We start from the raw sequence: 27,938 nt of genomic DNA on the forward strand, positions 1-27,938 counted from the left end.
CCGCCAATATCTGACAGAGATTTCCGGGTTGAATGTGATGTGGTTACAGAAGCAACTGGTCAGAGCCAGATCCAAGAAAGAAAGAAAAAAAAAAAGAATCTCTACAATCCACTCAGGATTTTCACTGAGGTGCCCAACAAAATCCTCAAATCCAGAATGATTCCACTGAAGCTTTCAGGCTTTAGTTCCAGTGAGACGGGGATATACCGGGCACTATTGGACTGCTCTTTAACTACAATCTCAAGCAAATGTTCACTAGAACGTGTGTTGTCTTTGGAAGAGTGACAGTGGGTCTCAGGACAGAAAAGCGCTCCCTAATTTACCTCACGTTTGAGCTAATCAATGTCAGCACAGTGATTATCATTTCTATTCCTACAAAGAAAGCAAATGTCATATTTTCTTATATTCAAGAAGGAAAGTGCAATAAGGAAAAGTGGTTTCCCATGTTATTTTGGAGTCATAAGAGCTTAAATATCCTCAAATTATGGCTGGAGTTTAATGAGCAGCCATGTCTGCACAAAATCTTCAAGGATCACTTTACCTTTATGTGGCTCCTGCAGTTCAAAACATTGAATTTTCACAATGTGTTGCCTCATGTTGATTAAGGGTTAATATTTTCACAGTAGAACAGCTGAAAAAAACCAGAATTTTTTTCTATATGTTTTCCTCTTTCTTTATTCATCTACAGACGTGCAGCAAAGCAACATAGCTGCGTGTTTAAACGAGTCAAATCGTTCTTTAATAGTTCTTAGAACTTAACAGCGCTAATTGATAAACTGGTCTACAGATTCTGGGGATCCGCCCTGCTTCTAATCCCTCGAGGAGCGACAGTGACCACGCTGGCCTTCACGTGAAGGATTAGCCCTCGTAACGGGATTAAAGAAGTCTACTTTCTGAGAAGTAACCGGTGTGTGTGTGTGTGTGTGTGTGTGTGTGTGTGTGTGTGTGTGTGTGTGTGTGTGTGTGTGTGTGTGTGTGTGTGTGTGTGTGTGTGTGTGTGTGTGTGTGCGTGCGTGTGTGCGTGTGTGCGTGCTGTGGGGATGAGGTGAGAGGAGCTCACCGGGAACAGTCTCCAGGAGTCTCGAGCTGCGCAGCTCGGCCTCTGATTGGCTGAGAGCAGCACCAGCTCCGAGTAAAGCGGAGGATGCCACGGAGCGCAGGCAGTGCGTTGCGTGCACGGATGCAGACCGGGGGGAACGACGGCGAGACCTGGCTCGAGTTTATACTGGCGTTGGGAGGAGGGGGCTCGGAGGAGGGACGTTTGACGCTCGGGAAACTTTGTGCCACTGTTTTGTGCGTGTTCGGCTCCTCTCGCCGCAAGTTGAGTGTGATGTTTTGGCCGCGCGCGGTGAAATCCCCCTCATTGCCGCCGCCGCCGACGCCGACACGTCCTCTCGGGAGTGATGGGTTCTAAGTTGACCAGGCAGAGAAGTCTTGATTTCGAGAGCAAATTGTCCAAGAGGAGGCGTCCGAGGAGCGATGCGGCCGCGGAGGGGGAGCGGAGCGGCGTCAGGGGCGGCGGGGACTTCTTGTTTACCTCCTTGATGCTCAAGTCCGACAAGCTCCCGGGGATGCTGCGCAAAAGCAACCACAGCCCGTACGTGAGGCGCGTGGCGTGGGTCCGGGAGATCCAGAGGCTCCTCCGGGAGCAGAAGATGGAGCAAGCTGCTGAAGTGCTCAAACTGCTCAGAAAGGTACGGGGGGTTTTATTGGAGCAGCTTATAACATGGCTGGAGTTCTTTATTCTCAGTCTGAAACTTTGTTATTGAAGCTGGGAGACACATCCAGTTTGATTGCATTGAAAATATTATTTATTATATAGACCTTGAGTTTACTGTGTTTTTTTTGGGGGGGGGAAAGTAATGCAGCAGCTCTCTTGCTTTGTCCTAAATTCTCTTCCTGCAAACATTCACAGAGCATCACAAAAGCTCAGAGATGCAGTGATCACACTCCCACTGCAGCCAACACACACATTCCTCCGTAGGTGTCAGTGTGTTGAAGATTTTTTTGCAAAGTTGAACACTTGCAATGGTCTAGTATTTGCAGAAGGTCACGCTGACACAGCCAGCGTGCCAAAAACACCGCAGATTGCTTCTTCTGTTGAATATCAGAGAGAATATCTCTCACTTTTTGGGTGAGAGGCTTTTCAAAAACAACCACCTGTTTCATCTTAGTGGGATTGCAAATAAAATTCAGCCATAAATCAGGCCCAGGCTGGACATGTGTGTGTCATGGGTGGTCAATATGTACTGAAACACAATGATGCAGAAAACGGTTTGATCTCAACTTACTTGGTTTTCAGACTAATGCCTTTTCCAACTTAAGGCTTTAAGGAAATATAGCTTAAACAAATGGAAAGCTATCCATGTGAAAGAGGTTTAAAATATCCATAAGAAAGACTGTAAAATATCCAAATCCTCACATGCAGAAGGAGTTTATCTGAACTGAATTGATGCTGTATTGTGGTATTGTTAAACAGCTGTAATCTGTCCCTGACGCACAGCAGTGTGCAAACGCCTCTTTTTCTCAGCTCTCTCTCTTGCAAACTACAGGTAAGGCGAGGGTTTTCTGCCTTATCTGTAACACATTCCCATGTAACACCTTCACGAGTTTAATCCTCACTTTGTGAAGATTTATCCTAACTACAGAAATGAGGGGGGGGGGGGGGGGGGGGGGGGGGGGGGGGAAGGAATATTTCTCGGAGCTCAGCTTGAGCTTTCTGCCGCCTTCTGGTAGCTGTGCATTGATCAAAGGAGAACAGTTCTCAAGTTCAGACAAAAGCAGTTTTGATCAAGAGGGCCCCCTGTCAGGAAAACTCCCTGCCCATCTGCATGGTGCTGGAGAATAAATTATACAGATGTGGGGCAGGAAACAATGCTTATACGACGCTCCAAAAAGTCATGATTAAAGACAGATTTTTAGTTTTTCCTTCCGTTTAACACAGGGAGCAATAAATGAGCACAAAATAGATGTACGCTGGATTCAGTCTTTACTGTAAAGCTCCATATTCACATTTGTTTGAAGTCTTAAAGGAAGCGGTGCATGAGTCACCTTCCTTCTGCTTCAAAGTGTCCATATTTATTAAAGCCGTCCTGCAGTCAGTCGCATATTATAAATCGCAATAGATAAATAAATAAGTAAAGATTAACATGCAGATTTGTTGGTCGTGAGCAGGGGCAGCTTTCTCCAGAGCTCGGCATTTAAACTGCTCACGAAGCACGAATATTCTCTCCACCGCTCGGTGAGGTGAAGTCAGAGCACTGCTCCGTTGTTGGGGCTGAAGCCAAGTGTCTGACTAATAATACTTCAAGACTGGGAGAAAAAAAAACTGGCAGTAGATCTCCTGTTGTTGTTCTGGAGCAGTAAAGCTGCTTTTCCTCTCAGGGATAGATGGATTTGAAGATAATCGCCTTGAGATGATGGATCATGGAGCATGTTTCTTTCACAATGAGGAAGTCATTACAAAGAGGAACCAATAACCCCGGCCTCCACGCTGTATCTCCATCATGGGTCTGCCTTCTGGGCCATTAGGATAATTAGTTTGGGATCTTCTAGATATTCATTAGTAAACAAAGAATCAGCAAATACTCATATCAATTACTCTCTCCAGCCTGCACACTCAGTAACCAACGTGCACCAGTGGAGAAAAACACTAATTAAAGTGCTTTCTCTTGTAAACGGAGACCTTTGAAAGTAGAAGATTAGTTGTCACAATGCACTTTTTTATTCGGCTTCAGATGTGCCATTTGAAAACTAGAAGCGATATTATTATTCAGTAGTTCATAAAAAAATGTCTTTCCACATCCAGAGTCAGAATAAAGGTCGGTGGTAGAAAATAAAATGTGATATAATCTTGATTTTAACAGGAGGCTCCTGCAGAAGTACAAAAATATGTGGCTTTTGCATGGATTGAACAGACACGACATAATTATGGACATTTTTGTAATCTAATCACAGTTGACTGAAACATTATAATTATCACAGAGGAGATTTTCAGTTTTCACAAAACTCTGCCTCAGAACTTGAATTATTGTGTTCTCCAAAATGCTTTTAGGTAAAATGTTCACTGGGCCTGCATTTGTAGAATAGATGTAATAAAAACTCAGGTTGTGGAGCTACGTGCCCGTTTAAAAGTCAAACAGTGGACAGTGTGTCTTGTTTTGTGTGGATAGTTAATTGCATAAAGACAGAATCCCGTCTGGGTGAAATAAAAAGATGGAACGAAAAGCTAATGTCTGCACAACGGCCCCATCAATCACTGTGACGGATTGCAGCTGGGGTTCCTCTTACATTATGTGATTCCACATCTGAGTAAGCGGACATGTTGACTTTCTATTCATCAGAATTTCTTGCCAAAGCGCTGCTGCCATCAGCTCCACACTGGTGTTTCTGAGTTTGTTTTTCACATGACAGCCCTGGCTTTTGTTAACTGGCCTTTGGAGGTCTCTCACTTGAACAATGTCAAACGTGTGTGTGTGTGTGTGTGTGTGTGTGTGTGTGTGTGTGGGCTGATGTTGTGTGGTTCGAAGCTCATCGTCTTATTCCGACGTTTTGTGACGAAGCAGACGTCGGATTAGCTCTGCAGCTTTCGCAGAGGGGTGTTTGTGGTGGGATGTAAAAGCACACACACATTCGTGCAGGCACCCAAAGTCAGTGACAAACAGCGAAACATTTCTGTGCACCTATGATATCAGTCATGTTAACCGACTCCATTTGGGTTTTTATTTTTTTGTGTATTTTAAAGCCTGTGACTCATTGCAAAGATTTACTGGAATAACATTTGATGCTGCAGCTGCTCTACACGGTTAACGCACATTATATTCATAATATAATCTTCAAATTTATCCAGGAGTCCTCTTTTGGACACACATGGTACCCTCTGTCAGCAGTTAATGAGGTTTATGGAGGGGGGGTGGGGGAGCTGGTGTAGAGGATAGCCCAGCCACAGCGTCAGGGAATCCCGCAGATCTCGGCTGTAATAAATCAACCCAAAAGCTGGAGGAGGAAAAAATGCTGATGGGAGTTTTCCTCTTTGCTTCCTCTGTGCCCCAAAGTGTTAAGGCTGTCAGCGCGTTCATAGCATGTTTTACGCAGCTTCAGCCTCCAGTCTGCAATTTGAAAAGCCTGTCGGTTCATACAGAACTGACAGCGATTATCCCTCAAATCAAATGCACAGCTTCTAGTACCTAACAGAAAACAACTGTGACTACTATAAACAAGAGCCTGTGTTTTCTCGCTCTTTGCATGCAGGGAAATGGTTGTGTCAATAGTATACCAGTCTATACAAGTGCAGAAAGTCATCTTTTTGAACTGGCATGGATTTTCTAATCTATATGTAGATCAGAGAAGACATTATGTTGCTTTACACCTAAACAAATTAGAGATTTCCTCAGACTTTCACTGTATTTTTTTTACTCCCACCCTTTCATCTCCTGATCATTTGGCTTCTTCTGCTTGGCTCCATGTCTCCCCTGCTGTTTGTTGTTGCTTTTTTTAATCTAGTTTGTCGCGTGTGTGCATGCGAGTGTGGCAGCATCCCCCCCTGAAAAGGTGGGCGACGCCACACTCTGGTGGGGCCATTTGATTTGTCTGAAAATACTGTATTACCCCTCCAACTGGCTCCGCGCGAAACATTACCTGTAGACGTGGCTCGAATAGGTTTATTTACGCTCTCACTGCAGATGTATATATATATATTCAGTGATACTGTCATCTGCCCCTGGGGATACGTCCCGATTCCTGGTTTTATTAAACCGTTCTGATCTTTTACTGTGGACCTTTGAAGACTGAAAGAAGAAAAATGATGTGCAATAAAAATCAATGCCAAAAAAAAAAAAAAAAGCAGGCATCCCCCTGACCCCAGATGAGATTGTTACTGCTGTTCCACTTCCCACCAAATCTCTAAGGCTCCCCACCAAGGCGATCGTCAGCTCACACCACTCTTTTTGAGAGTTCTGTTCTGCAAAGAAAATGATAGCAAGTCCCGTGGGAGCAGTAGCCTCCAAATGAGATTAAAAAAAGATCCAAAATGTCTTTTATTTTCTTCGCTAGAAGAGTTTAACTATGGTATTAAAAACAAGTACCGCTTTAAACCATAATTCCTTTATGCTTCGCACACACGCACACACACACCCACACACACTGCTAATCAGCTGCCTCACCTCTTTACAGTAACTCCAAAGGAAAACCCGGAACAGCTCTCACAGCTGATAAGAAGCGACGATGAGAGGAGATAATGAACAAAGCTCATAAATACCGACGATCTATTTTCATTAAACCACCCATGAAATGCCAGAAGAATATTAAGAGGGTGGTTCAGAAGTGACGGTATTAATCAACTGAACCTCTGCAGCACATGTTTGATTTCATGAAACTTATCTGTATCGTGTTTGCCTTATCTCTTCTCCTTTTCCTTTTTTTTTTTCTTCTTTTTTTTTCAGGATTTGGGACTTCAGGGAACGTCGCTGAATGACATTTTGTACAAGAATGCAGCTTTTCTCAACCTCGTGGACCCCATCTCTCACGAGCTGCTGCTCAGCCTCGCTCGGGACCTGCAGTGTCCAAAAAGGGTAAAAAAAAAAAAAAAGAAAAAAAAAAAATCATTCACGATTCAGTTTATTTCAGTGTTACGTTCAAAAGACACCATAATGTGGACAAGCACTGCAATTCGGCAGGCACGTCTGCACATATTAGCTATGCTTAAGAGCATCTGTCATGTTTGCTGTCCTGCTATTTTCACCACATGGAACTGTCGGTTTTCTTCATGCAAACCCCAACTCAGAAAAATGGCGGTGCATAGAGAGAGAGAGTCCAGGGCTCTGTTAGCAGCTGGTTTCCAGCTGTGCTTCAGGGTCTGTAGGTATATTCGGTTACCTGCTTTGGTTGCTTAATTTCTGGACGGCACAGGTAGATTCTCCGCAGGTTCCACGCCGGGGTCAGCAGGGCTGGCAGCCGCGGTCGGGAGCAGACGGTAATGGGGCTTTGCCAGCAACAGTGAGGAGCAGGGTAGTGGATGCTGCTGGAGTTCACATGCAATTTGTCCTCACGATGGAGATGCTTTGCACGGTTTGCAAGAGCTACACGGATATGAATAATGGAAGAAAAATGTAAATACAGAAGAGGAAGATACTCCTTCTTTTGTTTTCACTTGATGGAATCTAGTCTGACTTTTCTGTCTTTGCAGTACGGTGCGAGGTAACAAGTTATTAAATATGAGTTGAAGGTATTTTTAAGATGATAACACTAGACAAACAAGAATCCTTCATAATTATAAAGTATATATGTATATATTTCCACTATCTGTGTTAAGATTTAGTGGATCAGGAAAAAATAATATTCCCGCTTCCCACTTACTCAATAATGTCTGAATGTAGCACACATTATAAGGGTCAGGATGATATTAAGGTTATTTAATAAGAAGTTCAGGAATATTTTGACACACACAGGGAACCCTGCTTTTTCTGAAAAAGGAAACATAATGGACTTTCGGTGTGTGATAGAGCCTCCGGAAACATTGGAGATGGTCCAAAACAATATTGTGATTCAAAATAAATGACTTTAATGTGATGTGACCATTTGATTTGCCAAGAAAATAAAAACCAGGAATGGCTCTTTGACAAATAAATGGTAGTTTCTCCCGAACGGCCGTCAGTCGATTTGACTGAGGAACAGCATACAAATCAGACCTGTTAACATTCGAAGTCCATCTTAATCTTAGGTACGAGGCTGAAGACACTACGGAAGCTCCTCGAACTACGGTAGCTGTAACCCCCCAGACCCGGCGGCTACCGCAGTTATTTAAAGTCCGCCGTTATCTCTTCTCGGTGAAGATGTGCAGCTTTAAGATAAAGTCGCTGTGATCCAGTTTCTACTTCCAGACGTAGTCCAGATGATAATCACCTGCAAGAAACTCTAATCTTATCTGTGTTTGCGTTAGCGAGGAAAGCCCAGAAGGAAGGGGAGGAAAGCGAGGGGCTGGCAGCAGTGTTCTCCTGACTGGCTCGCGACCCGTGGCAGGATTCTGTGTCAGACGTGACGAGGATGTAGAGAGGCAGCGTGCTGGACTCGGGCCCCGACAGCCGCTTCAGTGGCCAGCACTTTTCACCGCACGGCGATTTATTTATCTGAGACATTCAAGGACTAATCACAGACTATTATATACAAATTCACTGCGTGTTTTGAACTTTGGCTCATCGGTTTCATTCAATTACTGTTCCTTTTTGAAGCTCGCAGGTTTACAGACATGTGATTAATGTCCAACTGTGCCTGCATGGTTGTACTGAGCAGAGGGTGTTGCTTCCTACGGACTACTGTTACATGGTAAATCAGTATGCACCGCAGTAGCATCGTGTTCAGTCATCCAAGTGGCTGAAACAGCAGCACTGAATGTTTTGAAGCATGAGGCATGTTTGTTCGTCGCTCAGGAAAAGAAGTGGCAGCGGCAATGGTTAATCGCCTTAAGGTAAATTGCCCCTGTCTTTTCCCTCCCTCTCTCTCTCTCTCTCTCTCTCGCCACATTGCCTCTTTCTTGTTTTCTTGTTGTACCATTAATTAGATTTAGCCTGCTCAGCGCAACCCATTCCATTTAAAGTCTTTAACAGAGGGGAAGGAGGGAGGAAGAAGGAGAGGTGGAGGAAAGACATGAAGGAGAAAAGAGGCAAAAGAGAACGCGCATTAACGAGTCGACGGAGAGAAAATGTCTGAAGTATAAAAGAGACGCTGTGCAAATCTGTGAATATCAGTACATCTGCTGATAGAATTCACAGTACAGAAGTAAAGCTCAGACACCCGGCGTTCACAAGTGACCTTTGCTTTGTAAATGTGTAACATTTTGCAACAGATCAGCTGTGTAGAAAATACTCCTCAGACACTGAAGATAAACAACAAAGAGAATGTATTTACATAGTCCTTTTCATGTGTCAAATGTGCCACCATTTCAAATTAAATCAAGAATATGTAAAAAAAAATTAGCAGGAAAAAAATCACAAGGTCATCCACACCTCATGGATTCCAGTCTTGGTTTAGTTTCCAGTCAGCTGAGCTCAGTCTTTCTTTCATTGATATATTTTGCTTCATGCTTCAGGAAACCGAGTCGCACAAGTCGACCAACAAGATCTGCCGCCAGCTGATTTACCACCTGACCCCTCACTCCAAGTGGACCCGGCAGAGCGTGCCCAGGAGGAAGTCTCAGGCCTGGTGAGTGCGCCTCTGCTGCTGTCTGACTCCGGATCGACGGGCCCTGTCACAATAAACACACCCTCCTCGTACGTGCCGGCGTGGCTCTTAATCCCCCAGAGCCGCTGTGAGGCCAAGGAAATTTTGGGGAAAAGTCCTCTGCCTCTTCACTAGAACATTTTGCCAAACCTCATTTGGCAAGTGTCCAGTTTCCAGTGTCAGATTTATAATGTAGAAGGTCTTGTTATGTTAAATAATGAGTCTTAGGTTTCAGCCGGCCAAAGCCAGAAGCAGACTTGGCATTTGTAGCTGGATACTGTTGATTTTGGGAGTTGAAATTATTTTTCAAGCAGCTCCAGCTTTCTAGTATATGAGGATGTTACTTGCTTGCACTATTTGCGCTTTTAAATTTTCCCTTTGTCACTACAGCAATAAATAATTTGATCATGAAAACTAATTGGCCTCGCTTGAGGTTTTCGTAACCTTTCACCTCGATCCAGGCTTTATCAGTCCTTAACTTGAGGACTTCAAACAATTTAGGTTGTGTTTATGATACCATTACATGAAGCAACATGACCTCGGTGAGGCATGAGGCTCCACTGTGTGGAGTTTGCATTTTCTCCCTTGGCGTGTTTTGATGTACGATGGACACTGGGTGCTTCAGCTTCCCCCCACACCCCAAAGACATCAGGGTTATTATTCGTAATGGAAAAATCATCCATAGGAGGAAAACTGTGTTTGTATTTCTTTGTATTTCTTTGTATTTCTTTGTATTGGCCTGCTGCGCTGGACAGTGCCCCGCCTTTGGCCCACTGCTGGCTGGTTACAGAAGAGAGAAGGCTACGTTCGGTACATTAAATACAGTTATCTGGTTACAGCAGTTCTTTCATTGCGGTGTTAAGATTATCTTTCATTTATTGGACAATAAATAGTTAATGCAAGATTTCAGTTGATGATAACCTTGTTTGGCAAGTCATTAATCACACTTTGTTTAATTATTGATCGTATCCAAAACAGTCTACTAAACTATTTACACTGACCGGCTGGATAAAAAAATCCAGTTCCACGGCGCACTAGATCACCCTGGTCATACAGATTTTCACGCTCAATAAAAACAATCTATCCTACATCACGAAAATAAACCGGAAGAGCCAGCCTTCAGTTATAAATGAAACGTGAACTCAATCATTCAATCATGCCTTGCCTCATGAGGAAGTAAAGAATATGAAGGATGGAATAATAGCATCTCTCTCTCTCTCTCTCTTAAAACATCTCAGCATCTTAGAATCGCATTAGTTTTCAAGGTTTTGCTTTAAAGTGTGTTTTCGTTTGCTTTCCTCAGCAGTAATTCATCTTTTTAACTCACGAGCCTCGTTCTTCTCTCGAACAATCGGCTGTTTGCGATCTGAACGAGTCTGTAATCTGAGCAGCACATGTGGGTGCAGTTTGTGACAAGTGTCTGCTTAAGGTCTCTGTAGACAACAACACGGTGAAAGCTGCAGGTTGGGATTTATCAAGGACACTTCCCTCCCTGAAATAAAGATTTGCTTCAACAGATATGCAATATATACTTTACATCTTTGGCAGGTTTGTGCTGATGTTGTGCATCTTTGCTATACTTCCCATACATGTGATTTTCAAGTGAAGGTCTGTTTCTTACAGTTTTTTCCCCGTTTTCTGTTGTACCACAACAAATCACAACACATTCTGACACGCGTGTGTCCGTTTTCACACTTGTCTCTCACCAGCGGAGTGATTTTACTGCTCAATACTACCGTGAAAATAACAGTCTCACACCCGCTTAAACACAACTGTTACGGGTGGAATTTACATACAGGAATTTCAGCAGCTGAGAGCGTCGTTTTCTTCATAATCTCTCAGTATTAAAAGCCAAACTGTCACTGTGTGATGATACGGAAGCTAATGAGAAACTGTTCGTGACTCAAAGGGAATGATCCAGACTGGATGAACTGCCACCAAACCACGGACATTCAGAGATCAGACGTTATATAAGAGCAACTAGAAGACATTGATGCACAGAAACGGAAAATAAAAAAAAAACTGTGTAAACAAACAGAAAAGGTCTTGAGCTTAAATTAATTAACCGGTGCATATGAGGAGATGGTACAATGGAACAAAAACATCTCTGATTATAATCATACGGCTCTCTCCCTGAGCAATTAACCCAGATTGAAAGATTTTTTGACAGCTGAGTTAACTTCCTGCCCCAGTCTCTTGGTTGCGATGTTTCGAAATAACACTCAACACAACAACAAGGCAGACTCTCCCAGCGTGCTCATTAGCAAGCTCCGTCTCTCTCACAGCTTCCACTGCAAACAGCCAGACGGCATCACTTTACTGTGTGAAAATCACTACAACATGCAGGAAGCCTCAGTGTCTTTGGTTGAAGAATCGCCGCGGCGTTTGCAATGCTCCTCAGTCTCTGCTGCTTTTCATAATCGTCCTGTCCTCTATTTCTCTTTCCTCTCTTCTTTTCCTCCTTCACCTTTCTGCTTCTTCCCCTCCTGCCCCCCCCCCCCTCCCCCACTCCATTCCACCTATCTGAAAACCTTTTCTTTGCATTGATTTTCCTCCTCTCCTCCTCTTTCCTGTGGGATTTCTCTCTCCTTCTTGTGCGAGTCCATTTTGCTCAACAGTTGCCACACAGAGCGGTTCTGCCGTTTGAGCCGGGGCTCTGGGGAGACGCTCTGGGGGAAGGCTCTGTCAGATGGAGAGGAGAAAGGGGGGGGGGGGCATCACTGCAAGGTTGCAGATTAGAAGTCATGTATTTCTCTCTCTCTCTCTCTCTCCTTCTTCCAGCCTCAAGACGGATCAATGAATTTGATCTTTCCATATGTAGGAAAGGGAAAAGCATTAGCTGTAATGTAACCTGCACTGAGTTTTCGCGTTCTTATTATCCAGCGAGGTCTATTTGAAAATGTGCTGCAGCCTGCTCTCCGTCTCATATTAGATTGTTTTCATGAAATATATGCAGGTGCCTGCAAATGTTCTGGATATAACGCATAAATCCTAATTCAAGCTTTATTGCTGAGGCCTGGTTTGCCTCTGTAACGCCGAGCACAGAGCAAGTGTGCAATGCTTAATATATGATCAAGTCAATTTCATTTTTCTCCGCAGCTGCCGGTGCCAGGTTTCTGAGAAGTACAGTATCGCTCAGTCCCCGGAGGAGTTTTTAATGGTATTGCAATTGGTATTGAATTTCAGATTAATCAAGCTCATATTTTTTTTATCACACTAGAATTGCCCTTCCAGCACATTTCGAAGAGATTGGACTGTGATTGCAGATGCTATTTCATTACTTGTCTTAACTGCAAGGCATTAATTGATGTGATGCTCTTACAGCAGCTATTACAGACGTCTTCAGTACTTTTAAGGAGATCACTCCAGTTCAACAACACTTTATCTTCTGCGTTCTTTTAATTTTCGTCGTGTAAAAAACCGCTCAGCGTATATGAAGACATCTCAGCGCCTCTGGTGTTTTTGTAATCGAATCACCAGTGTGTCGGTTGAGCGAGATGTGGTTCGATGCAAATCTTCACTGTGTTCGGTCACTCGCCGGGGCGAGAGGCAGAGTCGCGTCGCGGCTGAGGCAGCTGTTGTGAGCAGGTGTCATCAGCGGCGGCTGAGTGTCGATGGTGCGAGTCCTGATGTTTGACCCCGAACTCACTCTGATTTTCCTCCTGCAGCTCGCTCTGAAACCTCTTTCCCCACTTCAGTCCGACTTTATGAAAGTCCCTGAACGGCGCTGCAGGACTACGACCAAGCGGGGATCGGCTTTCGCAGAATAGCTTTCAGCTTTATTTATGTAGCGCCAATTACAACCCAGTCATAGTACTCTGAATAGATGGTAAACCTAAAAAAGCAAGGGCTTAAAAGACTTTGTGCATTAAGATAACAATGATTCCCTTCAACCTCAAACTGTGAGAGAATAAACACAACCTTCATAGTGCTCGAATCACATTTTGCAAACACGCAGGCCCTGATTTGAAGTAAAAGTAGAATACAGTCACTTTTTTTAACTTCTCTCATTGTGTCTGAGGTATAAAAGTAAATCCGAGCCTCTTGAGGAAAGCGCCTGCCAGGTGTTTCACCTGTTCTCCCTTGCAGAGGTCACACTCTTTAGATGTTCTTTCGTGGTCAAGTGTGCCTCTCTTGTCTATTCTCTCTCGCTCCAGTCATGTCTTGTCAGCTTTTTTTCATCTGTCATGGTTGAAATGCACTGAGAGATTCACAGTGAAACTGTATTGTGGCATTGTTAGAGCCGTGTAGGTGGAAATCAGTCTGGGTGTTATGAAAAGACCGTTCTGAGTGGAGTTCGCAAGTTTTTACAGTCGATGTGTGAGTTTTCATCAGGTCGAACCCTTCAGTTCAAACATGAGCGTATTAGGTAAATTGATATCTCTTAATTGTCTGTAACTGCACCAAAAGACAAATTGATGAACAATATAATTGTTTTGAAACTGAAGAAGGAACGTGAGAGTTTGTGCACTTCACTTTTTATCTTTTATCTACAAGAGGCCAGTTGCTGTTGTAGATTTTCCCCTCTTATCTGAAGTCTAGATTACTTTTTTCTGTCTAAAGTCGAATTTTCTATCAAACATCCACTCAGATTCACTGATAAGACAGTGAATGGTTTCCGACTCCAACAGAAGCTCCTTTAGATTGCTGGAAAACATCAGACTCACTTCTTACACTGACAAGTAGCATGCCCCAGATGGCAAACTATTTAGATGGTCCAAAGAGATTTTATCTGTTAGTCACAATCCTCAAAGCTCATTGAGACTCTAGCATACTAAAAAACTGCAAAAATGTAAAATACCTGATGTTTAAAAGCCTGAGCAGCGGTAACTCAAACCCGAGGTTTTTTGCGTGTCTGTGGCCTAAATTAACTGGAGCACGCTGCCCTTGTAAATGTGTTTCTTTCACCTTTATCGTCAGTGTTGGACTGTCCTTCGCACTGTAACAAGATCACCTTTTCCATGTCTTCGCTCATAGGCTGAAAACTCATTTCCTTAAGTGGCGCTCCACGTCATCCTGCCACTTCTAAATCATACGCTGGCAAGCATTAGCCAGTGAAAAGACGTCCACGCATCTCCACTACAAATGCATTTGATTTAGCGCTGAAATCTTTTTTTTTTTTTTTTTTTTCCTTTCATGTTTCTTTAATACATTGTGGATGCTCATGGCAAGTTTTTTTTTTTTTTTTTTTTTTCCTTTTTTCACTACTCTATTCCTAGACCAGATTCCTTGACAGCTCTCCACTCAACCGAAAAAGTCCTCTCTGGGATTCTCCAAGTAGTTTCTCCATCCTCTACTCAGCCTCGTTTGCGCAAACCTTGAGAGAAATGCCGTCGTTCTCCTTTATTTGTAAATATTTTGATCCTTTTCCCCACATGAGGTCCTTTCTACGTGCGGCGTTATTATCTCTCAGAACGTTCTGTTGTCTCTTTGTTTTTCATCTTGATAGTGCAGAAAAAAAATAAAAGTGCAGAAGTGCGAGACAAGATAAAAGCTGATTATCTCATGCAGGAGACGTTCTTAATGAAACGGTGGCTCAAGAGGTCGCAGGGTCGTCCACACCGAAATGTCTCAATAGCTGTTGGCAGTATTATTCTGCAGATATAAAACTGAGAGGAAATCCATTAAAAAAAAAGCAATAAGTTGAGTAAGAACAGGGTGCCTTTTTTTTTAACTAAAAGCTTAAAACCTTAATGTTTTTGTAAGAATTAATGCAATAAATGTGATGAGGTACGAAGACAAAAGTAAATCCTCCAAGACAATTCAACAGTTTTATGGTTGACCTAACATCAGAATTATAGCTGTACCTTTTAAAGTAAATGTCACTGAACCTCGACCCCAGACAAGTCACACCATTATGTGAAAGAATCGCATAATTTGTTGCTTTTCCAAAATCAATACTGATTTTCATTTAATTGTTTGGGACACCAATGCACAGCAAGGACAAATCCGTTGTGGATCCCTCGTTCGTTGAAATGCATTTCAGACAAACAAAGGTCAAAACTGAATAGAAGATGTAACTTGAGGGAACAAATAAGAAAATTGGTTGGTTTTGGCGAGAGAAAACTTGTAGCCACTTGCTTGAAAGTGAACCCCGAAACACTGACACTATAGCCAGTGTTGCTGATGTTTGGTTTTATTCAGTAGAAATGATGACAGGATGACAAAATCCATCTCTCATAGCCATTAAAGCTGCTTGTCTCTTAAAATCCAAATAACGCTGGGCTCCAGTACTCATGCATTGCAAGTGAGATGCAAACTGTGATTTTAGTTGAGATTTCACATGTATATCACATTTATCTCAATATGTCTGCCGTATATTTATATTAGATTCAGCTGTGATTCTGTGTTTGACACCTCTTTTATTCCTTTTTTTTTTTATGGATTCTCATTAAAGATATAGGAAATTTGTAATAAACAGGCAATATGTATAGAAGTGATTTTAGCGATTTTCTTTCCTTAAAATGTTCTATTGTGTCACATCCAGTGAAACGGAGGACGTGATTCCTCCCTCTGTACATGGGACACGTGTTCGCTGTGCCTTGTGTCATCTGCCTGTAATACATGTATGACCTATTTCTCTGCCATCCCCATCACTCCCCCGAGGGGCGCTCTGTCGGTCCAAACAGGCTCTGACACAGCCTCCCCGTCCTCTGACCGACCCACGAGGTCGACCCCTCAGGTGAGGGCAGAAAGCCTGCAGAGGGGGGAAAAGGGTTTGTGGAAAGTGTGAGTGTTTGTGTGTGTGTTTTTTTACATCCATAAACGCAGAAGTTTGTTCCGCGTTTTACCGTTTCTCCTCATATCTCCATCTAGCTATGAAGTATTGCACTTGACTGTGTGCTGCTCTCAGTCTGCTCAATCTGCTTTCTGTTTGACCTCCACTTTTAATAGAGACTTAAAGATCCAGCCACCATCCTCGTCCATGAATAATTGAGGGCTTCCCGTGGTACAGACTGAGATCCTGCAGGATGGGAGGGGTGGTGGGGGGGGGAACACTGTATCCATTGCTCTAATCTTCGGGGCACAGAGCTGTAAAGAAATAATTAGATTAATTAAATGTGCTGATCAGTAACCTCACAAATAAATGTGCATTTATTTAAGATGTTGATTTGTGTTAAATAACGGCGCTGCGGGAGTTCCTCGGCGTTCGTCGAGGGATTGAACCTCTCTTAGCCTTTCATTGATTGGATTTTAACTGTAAATCTGAGATAAGACAGACGCTGCTCAAGCATAACGGAAACAGGAATTTGCTGCGCCTTTGATAATTTGTGGGTCTCTTTAAGGCTGATCCAGATCACTCCCTGCGATCAAGCCCCTCACTCTGTTTGGAGCCCTGCATTTTAATGCTGGTTTCATAACCGTGCCTTGACATAGTATAGGAGACACAGGCGCACTCCTCCATAATACACAGTTATGTAATGCAAACTGTTTTCTGTGTGTTCTGTCGCAGTATTCTTTCCTCCTAAGCATCCAGTTTGTCACATCACATCAAATCATGGGTGAATTTATAGCTCATCCGAGGAGTGCATACACCGTTTTGCATGCTGCACAGTTGCATTATGGTACATTCTGTACTGAGAGGTTGTGTCATCCTTGGCACAAAAGTGAAAATGCAGCTTTTTTCCTGCGTTTCAAGTCACATATTACTTGAAGGAATATGTGTCACATCAAAGTAAGGCTGTTTGTGTTATTTTTGAAGAGAACAAACAGTCGGTAGCAGAAAGGCATGTATTGTTTCTTCCCTTTTGTCTGACTTTATTATATCATGTCTTCCCTCTTCCTGCGCTCCTCTAACATACAATACGCTCTGTTGTTCCCATACAGGACAAAGAAGGAAAATCTGAAACGCTGCACTTTGTGCGTGGCAAAAATATCTCATCTCCAACTTCTTGAGACGCAGAAAGCAGCGCGCTTTGTCCACGCACGATACGAGGGAAAATACGTTTCAAACAGCTGTGAACTGGAGCACAGAAACATCGGAAAACATGCATAAAAACCACTGCACCAAAGAAATATCAAGTGCATCTGTGATTAAGAAGGCATTGCTTTGCAGTAGATTCGTGATGAGAGAAGGAGTCACGCCCGTTTCACATGTTTTCGACATGCGTCTGCAGCCGGCCCATGAGAGCTGTATGATGAGCTTAAAGCTGCAGAGTTCTGGGTTGTTTTTTTTTTTTTTTTTTTGTGCTCGACGGCTCCTTGGAGCATTTTCTCTTTTCATTTTTTGCTCATTAAAACTTCACCTTGAGGCCTGCGTAAAAAGACTGATTGGGGTTTCAGTAACTTTTTTTTTTTTTTTTTTTTTTTTTTTTTGGGAGCTTTTTCAGGGTTTGAACCATAATGATTTGTTGGATCATATCTGATCTTTTGAAGGGTCTTACAGTCACATAACTACAGTACTGTACATACCACACTGTGGTACACCCCACGCTACACTTTACCTTAGATTGTATGGTACAGTCCCTTACTGTAATGAATTTCACCGCACCATGATATTTATAACGCCGTACTCTATCTGCTCAGAGTTTTTAGCATTCACACTCGTGTTTACACTTTTCGTGTTTCTCCTTGTGACCTTCTCGTGTTTTTTGGACTTTGCTTGTTTTTATCGACTTACCTCTCAGATTAGCCTCTGGATACCTTCGCCTGGTTTTTAAAACCTGAACTTTATAATAAAATCTCTTAACTTTTATCCCTGTGCATGAGTCTGCTTTTGCTTTCTGCCATGATTCCTGGCAAATATGATATTTTTGAAAGATATTAATGTTATATATTATTGTATTTTTTGATAGACTCATGTACATACTGTGTTCTGTGTGTGAATACACTGCCGTGCTATTAATATCTCTGTGGTACCATGTTACTTATTCAATGCTGAAGTTTCTTAGCTTTTTTTTTTTTTTTTTAACATTTCCTTTTTCTGAGGGCACATGTGCCATCACTTCACTCTGCGTTAACATCAACATTTCCCCAAGCTTTGGATTCAAAGTTTCCAAGAACTAAGTGACTGATCCGAGATGTCAAAACACTGCGCAGCCCCGGAGCTGCTCCATTCACGACGCACAATGAATGCAGTCTTAATCAGCCCATCCGCCAAATGTTTCACTGAAATTTAATCCAAATCCAAATGAGCTTTCAGGCTATTTTTTCCTTACCAGAAAATACGCCATTATCCCCATGAAGCTGGAAGACAGTGGATGGTATGTGCAATCATCGCTTTCATGTTCCCGAACACATTTCCCGCACAACCGTAGTATCAGTATGACAGTTTCATATTCGAGGAAACTGCAAATTTAGCCGCATTTTCTTGCTCACAGTGGCTGTAAAGGACTCTCATTAACACGGCCCAAAGTGCCCGGAGGCATAACAGTAACACGTTTGATGCTAAAACTGAGTTTAACAAACTGGTGGAGGAAGTGTTCAGTACTATAGCCTGCAGTCACAGGCTTGAAGGCACATTCAGACAAAAAAAAAAAAAAAAGAAGAAGAAGAATAGAGAAAGAAAAGAAAGAAGTCCTTCACTGGCTCACTTCTCTGTACAGTAGACCGTTGTAGGCTCTCCCACGGCTCAGCCATACTACGGTGCATTTATTATACAAATGCCTGGAGGCAAAACAGTCCGGGTCGATCTGAGAAATAAACAAGTCAAGACCAAAGCGTTGATGAAGCAGACATTGATCTGGCCATCCCACGGGTTTGTGGAGCGGTGTCCACATCCAATGTTTCTCAAGTGCTTTTAAATCATTCCCCTGAAATGAGTCAAGTGTCTCTCTGCATGCTCAGCAGGAAATACATTTTAATTTGTGTTTCGGCGAGTCTGTCCTCCCAGCTGAGATGGGAGTGGGTATTATCCCTGACCCGATCACTGATGTGCAAAACGTGGTCATTTATCCACCACATGGCCGCCTGTGAAACAGCCACTGATGCATTTTCTGAGTTTTAACGTTTCGGCTGTGATCCCACAGCACTGCTGTGAGCAAATCACAATTCTACTTTTTTTCATCGGCTAAACTGAAACCAGGTAAAATGAACCCACCTTTCCATGTGCAGACCTAACTTGGAAAAAGTAGCAGCAGAAGATTTGTGATTGAATTGAACTGTTGACTCTTGCACTTTGTTGACTGTCTAGTCAACACGATTGAAAACGGATTTCTATCACTAGTTTACAGTAGAGCAGAAGCTACAAAGAGTGCAGCTGTTTTCTTCTGGGAAGGAGTTGAGAAAGTTAAACTGAGGTAATCTACTCACTTCAAAAAATGCAAAAGCTTGTAGTTTTTCGATGTGATAAATATAAATATGAGTTTTAATTGACCAGCCTGTCATTTCTGGAGTTACTACTAGATGCTCACGTGTTTAATATTGACTAAAACATGATGCAGGTGCAGCACAAAGGGCATTTTGAGAAGCTGGATGGTTTACCAAGGATGAAAAGTTCATTTTCAAATGGTTTTTGCACTGATTCATAAATAAAAGTGCAGGGAATTCCTGTCACTGATGATTTAAATACAAAAGACGAGCTTGAGTCTTTAACAAAGGTCTTATTTTCACACTGCATGAACATAACATTCATTTCTGGAAGTCTGTTTTAAGTCTAAGATCTAAGTCACGGACGTAATGAAATGTTGCAGTTTTTTTCTCCAAGAGGCGGTCAAGAGCAACATTTTCTATTCAAAATCTTAATTCATATATTTTCCAAGAATGAGCACTGATTAAAGTATGGAACTGAAGATGCCTCGAAATGTAAAAAAGATGAGATCTGATACAACACACACAAAAAAACACGCTCTGAAGTGATTTGGAGCACATCTTCAGAGGGCGCAGTGTTGATAAACCAAGACTAAATAACTGCTGGTTCTGCTATTTGTAATCCTAATGTACATCACACTGGTATCAGTGTTTATATTTCTCGTTTTTGAAAAGGCAGAGCACATGGTGGACACTTAACCAGTTTATCAAAGGCCAAAGACGAAGGGCTGCTGCATCTATAGAAACTTTAAAATCACCAAACTATCTCATCTGCAAATGATCTCTTTGATATAAGTAATTTTTAAAGACTTTGGATGTATTGCCTCTATGTTAATTTTGAAATGAGCTTTATCTAATAAATCTGTGAAAAAGAACTGAAAAAAGACGTGTCATCTCACTGCCGCCGCGGCAGCTTTAATGAATGAATGGAGCATGATTATTAAACTTCTAATATTAAAGCTTCTAACACCACCGCCACCCCCACCCCACCCCCACCCTGCTGCAGTGAAAAAGTGAACGTTGAGGAAAATGCTCCAACACGGCCCTCTGCCGCTTGATGTATTACTGATTCATGAGAGTAAATGAAGGGGAACGTGTATTCTATGTGGGGAGACACATTACAAGTTTCTGCTGCCATTTGCTTTTAGCGCCCGCCCATCCAGCGGCAGAATATCGAGGGCTCGTGAAATTTTCCGAGTCAAACATCGATGGATTTTAATTTAGGTGCATGTTCGACGCGACCCCATCAGCCCCTTTGTCTTTTTTTTTTTTTTTTTAACACTCATTTGTGCGGCGCTCTGTCCCTGTCGGGACTCGCCGTGGAGAAAGTGTTTGGTTGCATTGGAGCGGAAATTGATCAGCAGGATGGCGGAGCGGGAAAAAGTGCAGAGTAACGACGAGCACTTAACTTTAGAGCATCAGGACAGACAGCGAGACTGAGTGGAGATCAGACTGATACTGAGTGGCACCAAACGTGGGCCAGAAAATTAATTCAATAGATATGTCATGACCTTTAATAAGGAAGCAACACATTTTTTTAATTATTGGGAGCAAACAATCTGGAAAAAACACAGATTTTATTCAATCTGAATGGCAGTATTGCTAGTTCAATGGGAAAATGTCAAGACTTGATTGGAGCAGAGGTGGAACCTCGAAGCTATAATCTTCCAAGTAGCAGCTTCTAAATACCTGAAGCTCGCTCATGTAACGTAAAAATAGTTTTTACAGTGATTCCTGGTTATGTGATCATTTCACAAGCTGCAAACATTCACATTCATGAACACATTCAGTGGTATCGTCAGTTGTCCCCTTTAGCAATGCAAACTGCAGTCAGTGCTCCTCTAAGGGAATATTGTGTGAAAAGAGAAGTTCTAACCTTCATTGTAGCATAATGAATGCTTAATAAGAGCTGCTTAATCCGTGATTCCATACTGTTAAATTTTCCATGTCTCTTTCTTCAGAAAATTGTTTTGAGTCGATTGTTTTGTTCCGGGTTATTTCTATTAAATTGTTGTAAAAATCAATCTCCCTCTCACTGAGATTAAACCTCCTTTACCAGCGGGCTGATGGAACACATCAAATTATTGTAATTGCAAATCCAAGTAGAGCAGGGCTGCCAACGCTCAGCCATCCAGAATCAAAGTCGTGTCTTTGACTTCAAACCTGCCTCATGCTCAGGACAAAATCTTAGTTGAAATCAGATTTTGAAATATATTTTACATTGGATGATTTCATTGCAAATCGATTGAACTTCTTGCAGTGAAAGAAAATATGATTACAGGCTTGCTAGTGGAGACTTTTACACAGAAAGTTGTGTGTCTGGTGAAGCTGTCTTAATAAATCTTCCCATCAGCAGCGGCAGGTCACTGTAGATTTGTTCCTCATTGTTAATTCTACCCAGTGCTTTTTAAAGGCAGATCAAGTTACTGATTCCTCAGCTTTCAGCCGTAGCTCTTCACCCGCAGTCTTTAAAATGTTTCATTTGGGGGGGGCGGAAGGAGCTCTCGGTATGGAGTAAACGAGTTTTTCAGTAGCTTCAACTCATCATCACCATTAACTCACCTTGAATGACTATTTAAACTCCAATCGACGTGGGTGAACTGAGGTGAAATGATATGACAAAACCAAAAGCTCAACATAAAGAGAGAGGCGCCGGAGATGAAGCTCTTAATGACGAAACTAATGCTAGCGCTGCTCACAGGTCGGGGCAAGCTACTAATAAAGCCAACCAAAGTTGTTACTCGATTCTGTTAAAGCATTAGAAGCTGATATAACCCAGTAGGAGATTGAAACTGTCGTCTCTGCTTTTCCCAATAATGAAGCACCTGGCCCAGACGGTTTCAGTACAGAGTTTGTCAAAGTATTTATCCTCAAAATATCACCACTGCTTTGGAGTATGTAGAGTCATTCTAGGATGACATCTAGATTGACAGCCACTCTGTACAGAGCTAATATCGCACTGATCCCGAATGCAGGGCGCGATTTGGAGCAGGTCTCATCCTTTCATCCGATCTCACTGTTGCCTCTTGAGACCAAAATTCATGGGAAAATTCTGGCCAACAGATTGAAAGAACACATATGTTTAATTATTCATCCTGATCAGATGATCAATCATTATCAAACCTTTAGCAGCCAGCATTAGACAAAATCCTCTGATATCTCCCGTTGAGATGCATGCTCATAAAAATCATATCTGGCTTTATGCAGACGACATCCTAGGGCATCCATGTCTCTAATCCACAAACATCGGTAACTTTGATTATGACTTTAGTTGAAAATTTTGGTAGCCTCTCAGGTATTTCTGTTCATTGGGATAAAAATTAAAATTATTCCCCAGGTATTGTTTTGTCTTGTCTTGTCTTGTTGACTTGTTGTCTGTCCCATTTAAAAGAGCTTTTAGTATTTTTTTTATATCTGGTTGTGACAATTACAAAAAAATCGGAGGATCTCTTAAGATTTAACTGACAAAACAAGGTTGAATACTTAAACAAAACATCGATTTTTGGAAAACTCTTCCATTCTCTATAGTGAGTAGATCAGTGCAAGTAAAATGGCGGTATTACTGAACTTTCTGCATTTATTTCAGTCAATCCCATGCTTTATAGGTGTTACAATTAGATTGGATTCTATCTAACAATTAGTTAACAATTAGATTCCATTATGACTCCTTTTCTCTGGGGCTATCAAAGTGTCAGAATCTCCAAAGCGTGGACTTTCTTTACTAAATTTCAAGCTTTACTACTGGACCTCTCAGTTAGCCAACCTGGCATGGTGGAAGAAAGGCCCCCTGCTGTCATCCACCAGTTCCTGTCCAGCCTGGTTACTTCAGGAACACCTGCAGTGGGGTAACACGGCCTTAGCCGTCCCGTCATAGTTAATAAACCACTCTATAAAAATTGTTCTGTTGTCAGCAGCACTGTAAGAACTTGGAAACAAGCTCATATAAAAGCCTCAAAGGTTTATGTGTACACTCCTGTATGTGACAATCATTCCTTTGTTCCTGGCCTGAAGGATGCGGTCTTCTGGGCGTGGAGACTGAAGGGCATCTGTGCAATAGGAGATCTTTGTATTAACGGGACCTTTTGCGGAGTTATGTTCTGTTAGCAATATTTCTTCATCAAGTTTTTTTTTTTTTTTTTTTTTTAATTGCTAGGAAGATGATCTACACATTATGGAAAAAGGACAAGTGTATTCTATAGCTGATAGAACTGGCAAACACGTTGCATCTGGAAAGAATAAGGTATTATAATCATGATAAAGGCAGCGAGTTTGACCGAATATGGGACCCTGTGTTAAATTTTCTGCAGCAGGGGTATGGATGTGAATGACAGACCTTGCGGTCTACATCATTGTGTTGTGTACACTTTTTTTTTTTCCTTTCTTTCATTTGACATATGATCATTAACATGTTGCTGGCGTTTAGACTGTAGTGCTGTCGATTCTTTGATGTGCTGGGTTTTGTTTGCTGCCTTTGTTGTTGATTTTCCTCTTTTTTTAATTGCAGAAGCTAATAGATATATCTCTTTTTTTTTTCCTAATGTTTCATTTGAAGTCACTATTCTGTTTTTATTCCGACCTCTTCTCTCGGTGCGGCCTCTTTCTCTTTCCCTACACTTGACTTGAACATCACAAATCCCAGATGTTTTATTTCTCGCCCCTGGGGTTTACATAACTATAGAACAGCAAGGACCCTTGTTCGGTGTGTAACAGTTAACAATATCCCCGAGGAAAGATAGACCATGAAAAGCAATTAGACAGTCTGCCTGAACTCACATTTAAGCAGCCAATAGTTTGACACATGAGACTCGGCTCTTATTAGATTCCTGCACTGTTGTATCAGTTGCTCCTGAGGATGTCAATAGATGGATTTCCCTCAGTTATTTGCTTTTAAATGAGTCTCAAAACCGGGGATGCTCTTGTTTGTGCCAGTATTCTTTGAAGTTGTTCGTGTCTGAGCTGGTCCGAGAGGATATGTACCGCAGCCCACGAGCATGGCAGTCACATCAGAGGGAGCGAGATGAGACGTTTCTGTTTATGTTGTTGTCATTTCATGCTGATGGACTGTAGCGCGCAGTGTGGCTTTGGAAACGCTAGCGGTGCCCCCGGGCCCGCAGCCAGCCGAGCGGCCCGTGGGCGGAACTGTGACCACGGAGCCGGGAGGCGGCAGATTTCGAAGGAAGTTGCCTTTACTCCGTCTCATTAGAGGCACATTAGAGCCCCCCCCCCCCCCGCCCCCCCTACACCACCCACTCAGCATGTGCATCCACCCAGCCTGCCTAATGGAATAAACCCAGGCGCACAGGTGAGAGGGAAAAGCTTCAGGAGAGGCTGGAAAACCCTCCTATAAATAAGTCAGCGTGAGACAAAAGTCGGTTTCATTACAGTGGAGTGCAGAGGCTGTGCAGCGAGGAGGTACAGTAAAGCTTGTGAAGTCTCGAGTGTGCCAAGAAGATGACTTTCCCAGGAGGAGCTCGTCAGCAGACCTTAAATCACTGCATGTGAGTCATATTAATACAAAACTAATATATTCAAGATAAAAGTCATTGTGTTCTGTTTCGTAATGCCAAAACAACAATTCAAGGAGCATTTTCCCGTGAGAAGTAATAGTCATATTTCACTTTGTTAACAAGGTTTGTCAGATGAGTTGTTTTTCTTATTGATTCCCTAGTCTCTAAAGTAAGCCATTCAAACTAGAAAAATAAAAAGCTAATGCATTTGCTTCAGCAAAAACAAATTTAGAACACGGGAGATGGTGAGATTGCACAAGAGGAAAAAAAAAAAAAAGCAAAAAAAACGAAACGAAAAGAGGGCCAAGAAAATACAAAGAGCAGAAAAAGTGAGAGGCAGTGAGCAGGAGTAAGGATATGAAGGAGGGCGAGTTGAATTATAGCCTACTCCTGGAATCAATAATCTTGCGAATCACAGCCCCGGTGTGCTGCTGCAGATCTTTTTCTTCCCTTTAACCAAGCTGCGAGGGTGACAGATGTAAAGAGCACAGCCTGCCGATTTATGAGGCTTCCAGACAGACCGGTGAGCCGAGCGAGCGAGGGAGAGAGAGAGAGAGAGATGTAGGGATAATCCTCGCCGTGCCCGACGAGGCCGGGGGACGAGTCGAGGCAAACTGGGCTGAGACACAGACTGGATCAACCTTAGGCCACTTTAAGCAGAACATTTTTCTTCTGTTTGGCAGTCTTCTTGAAAACATTCCTTCTGCTGCTTCATCTCTTGTTTGGCAGGTGTACCCTGACTGACTTTCCTCCAAGAGTGTGCTGCTGTGCGGCGGGCGCCGCGTTTACGCTCCTGTGCAGCACCGACACGGACGCCGCTGCCTTATAGCTCTCCTATGCATATTTAACCACGCTCTGATATAGAGAGAACATTTAGCTACAGATTGTCTGAGGCGAGTGGAGGCAGCGAGGGATACAATGATCCAGCCTGACAGGTGGAGGCTCATAGTAGTACTTTTCCTCTAGATGGACGCATACAACACCTGTTGTCTAGAAGTTACCAAAATAGATGATGATAGCTTGCCTTTATCATTTTGTCTCTAGCCTGCTACAAAGCTTTCATCCATCTGTCTTTTACCCTTTAGTACGCCTGTCTTTGATGCACAATTTCTCCAAAGAAATTCATCAAATCCTGCCTGAACTTAGGGAAAAAAAAAAAAAAAAGCCTGGGAAATTACATCTATTTGTTGCTGAGAGCTACAGGAGTGCAGTGATACAACCCTCTAGTGTGCGAGCTAAATATAAATCTGCTCCCAGCAGTTGGCTGTGTTAAATTAGCAACCCGAAACAAGGAGAAACAGTCCGTCCACCTCGGTGCAAAAGCTAATAAAAATCTGGCTACCAGCGCCTCCAAAGCTCAAGAGAGTCACAGCAACTTTTCACTGTCCAGATTGTTACAGATACACCGTTTGAGAGCAATGCATCCTGGGCCGTGAGTTTGACTCGATGCTGAATGGATGCTTTTTTTTAATTTTTTTTTGCTGAAGAAATCCCAACAGAGACTTCTCACATATTTTAAATCTCACCCAGCTAAGCTCGAGTGTCTTATTAACCCGTCACTCAGAGTACTTCAAACACAAGTGACCTGATTTCTGAAAATCCCCCCTCAACAAAAAGCATCTTTCTGCCGGCTCCCCGGTTTTTAAAGCGACATTCATCCAAAAGTTGAAAGGTGCAGCAACAGCTGGTCTGTGATTGGTCAAACAGAAGGGCAACAGGTTTTTTTCATATACATTTATTCATTGTGTTTGATGGACTCTTTTCTTTTTCGCCTGGCTCAAAGATTGCTGTGTGGAAAAGATATGACAAGCCAAACTGAAAACAGCTGGTGCCTTTCCCACAGCTGACATTCAGCCCGGGAGAGAGATTTTGTTGCTTGAGGACTGAGAGACATTTAAATGCAAATTGTCTTTTTCACAATATTGATTGCGAGACTCTTTGCGCTGGTGGATGCTGTTTGGGTTTTGTGCATACTTTGCAGTTCCCCCGTACTTTTGAGACGGTGTGGCGCCACATTACACAGTGCTTTAAATCAATGACCTTAGTACCGCAGAGTAAAGACTGCTTGTCTTTGCTTAACTAACTCCCAGCGTCCCGATGTAAACTGTCTTTTTGTGGACTGCCAGGATCCAGCAGAATGCGGTTGGTCAGTCGGTCGGTGTTTTTCTGATGTATACAAATAAAGCTTGATTGATGAGCTGAAAGCGAGTTTCTTGGTCGGTCAATTGCTTCACTGTTTGACTGGATTTTTTTTTTCTTCTTCTTCTTCTTCTTTCTGATCTTACAGCCTGAAGACCACCTTGAAGAAAAAGCTGTCGGGGGACGTGGTCAACCTGTCGGGGATCCCCCTGTCCGGCCGGGACATCCACCGGGTGGCTTTCTACCTTCAGAGCAGCAGCGACGCGGTGTCGGCCGTGGACCTGAGCTTCACCGAGCTGCAGGACGACGGCTTCCGGCTGCTGCTCCCGTCCCTCTGCGTCCTGCCCAAGCTGACCATACTGGCCGTCAACGGCAACCGCCTGACCGTGGCCGTCCTGAAGGACCTGACGGACACAGTGAAGGACCCCAAGAAGTTCCCCTGCCTCGCCTGGATCGATCTGGGGAACAACGTGGACATCTTCACCGTCCCCCAGCCGCTGCTCGTGGCCCTGCGGCGGCGCTTCGGCCTGCGCAGCAGCCTCCCCACCATCTACGAGTACCGGGAGGCGCAGGCGTTCGGCGGCTACAACCCGAACCTGGAGACCTCGGTGGAGGAGCCCAGTCTGTACGAAGAGGGGGATGTGGAAGAAGACGACAGAGAGGAGGAAGAGGACAGGCTGGAGCTTCAGGCCTGGGGCTTTGGAGATTCGAGCGCAGCGAAAAATGTGCCGGTACACTTCTGCGGAAGGTGATCGCCCGGAGGTGCTTCCTTTCAGAACGGCGGCCCCCTCACTCCCCCGGTACCGCCTCGCCCCGCGTCTCGTCTCCTGG

At 43.1% G+C, this 27,938-nt stretch overlaps 1 protein-coding gene across 1 annotated transcript; it reads left to right on the top strand.

The window, feature by feature from the left end:
- Positions 1-1,259: 1,259 nt before the first annotated feature.
- On the top strand, positions 1,260-27,859 carry lrrc75bb (leucine rich repeat containing 75Bb). The gene is made up of 4 exons (XM_030084147.1): positions 1,260-1,694; positions 6,441-6,569; positions 9,083-9,195; positions 27,256-27,859. The coding sequence occupies exons 1-4, from the start codon at positions 1,404-1,406 to the stop codon at positions 27,857-27,859; spliced, it is 1,137 nt and encodes a 378-aa protein (XP_029940007.1). The 5' UTR covers positions 1,260-1,403.
- Positions 27,860-27,938: the final 79 nt, after the last annotated feature.

Source organism: Salarias fasciatus (genome assembly GCF_902148845.1).
Source record: "Salarias fasciatus chromosome 7 unlocalized genomic scaffold, fSalaFa1.1 super_scaffold_4, whole genome shotgun sequence".
Classification (NCBI taxonomy): Eukaryota; Metazoa; Chordata; class Actinopteri; order Blenniiformes; family Blenniidae; genus Salarias; species Salarias fasciatus.

Coding starts and splice junctions, on each gene's coding strand:
- lrrc75bb (XM_030084147.1), top strand. CDS start 1,404: ATGGGTTCTAAGTTGACCAGGCAGAGAAGTCTTGATTTCGAGAGCAAA. Junction 1,695..6,440: donor TGCTCAAACTGCTCAGAAAG/GTACGGGGGGTT, acceptor TTTTTTTTTCAG/GATTTGGGACTTCAGGGAAC. Junction 9,196..27,255: donor AGGAGGAAGTCTCAGGCCTG/GTGAGTGCGCCT, acceptor CTGATCTTACAG/CCTGAAGACCACCTTGAAGA.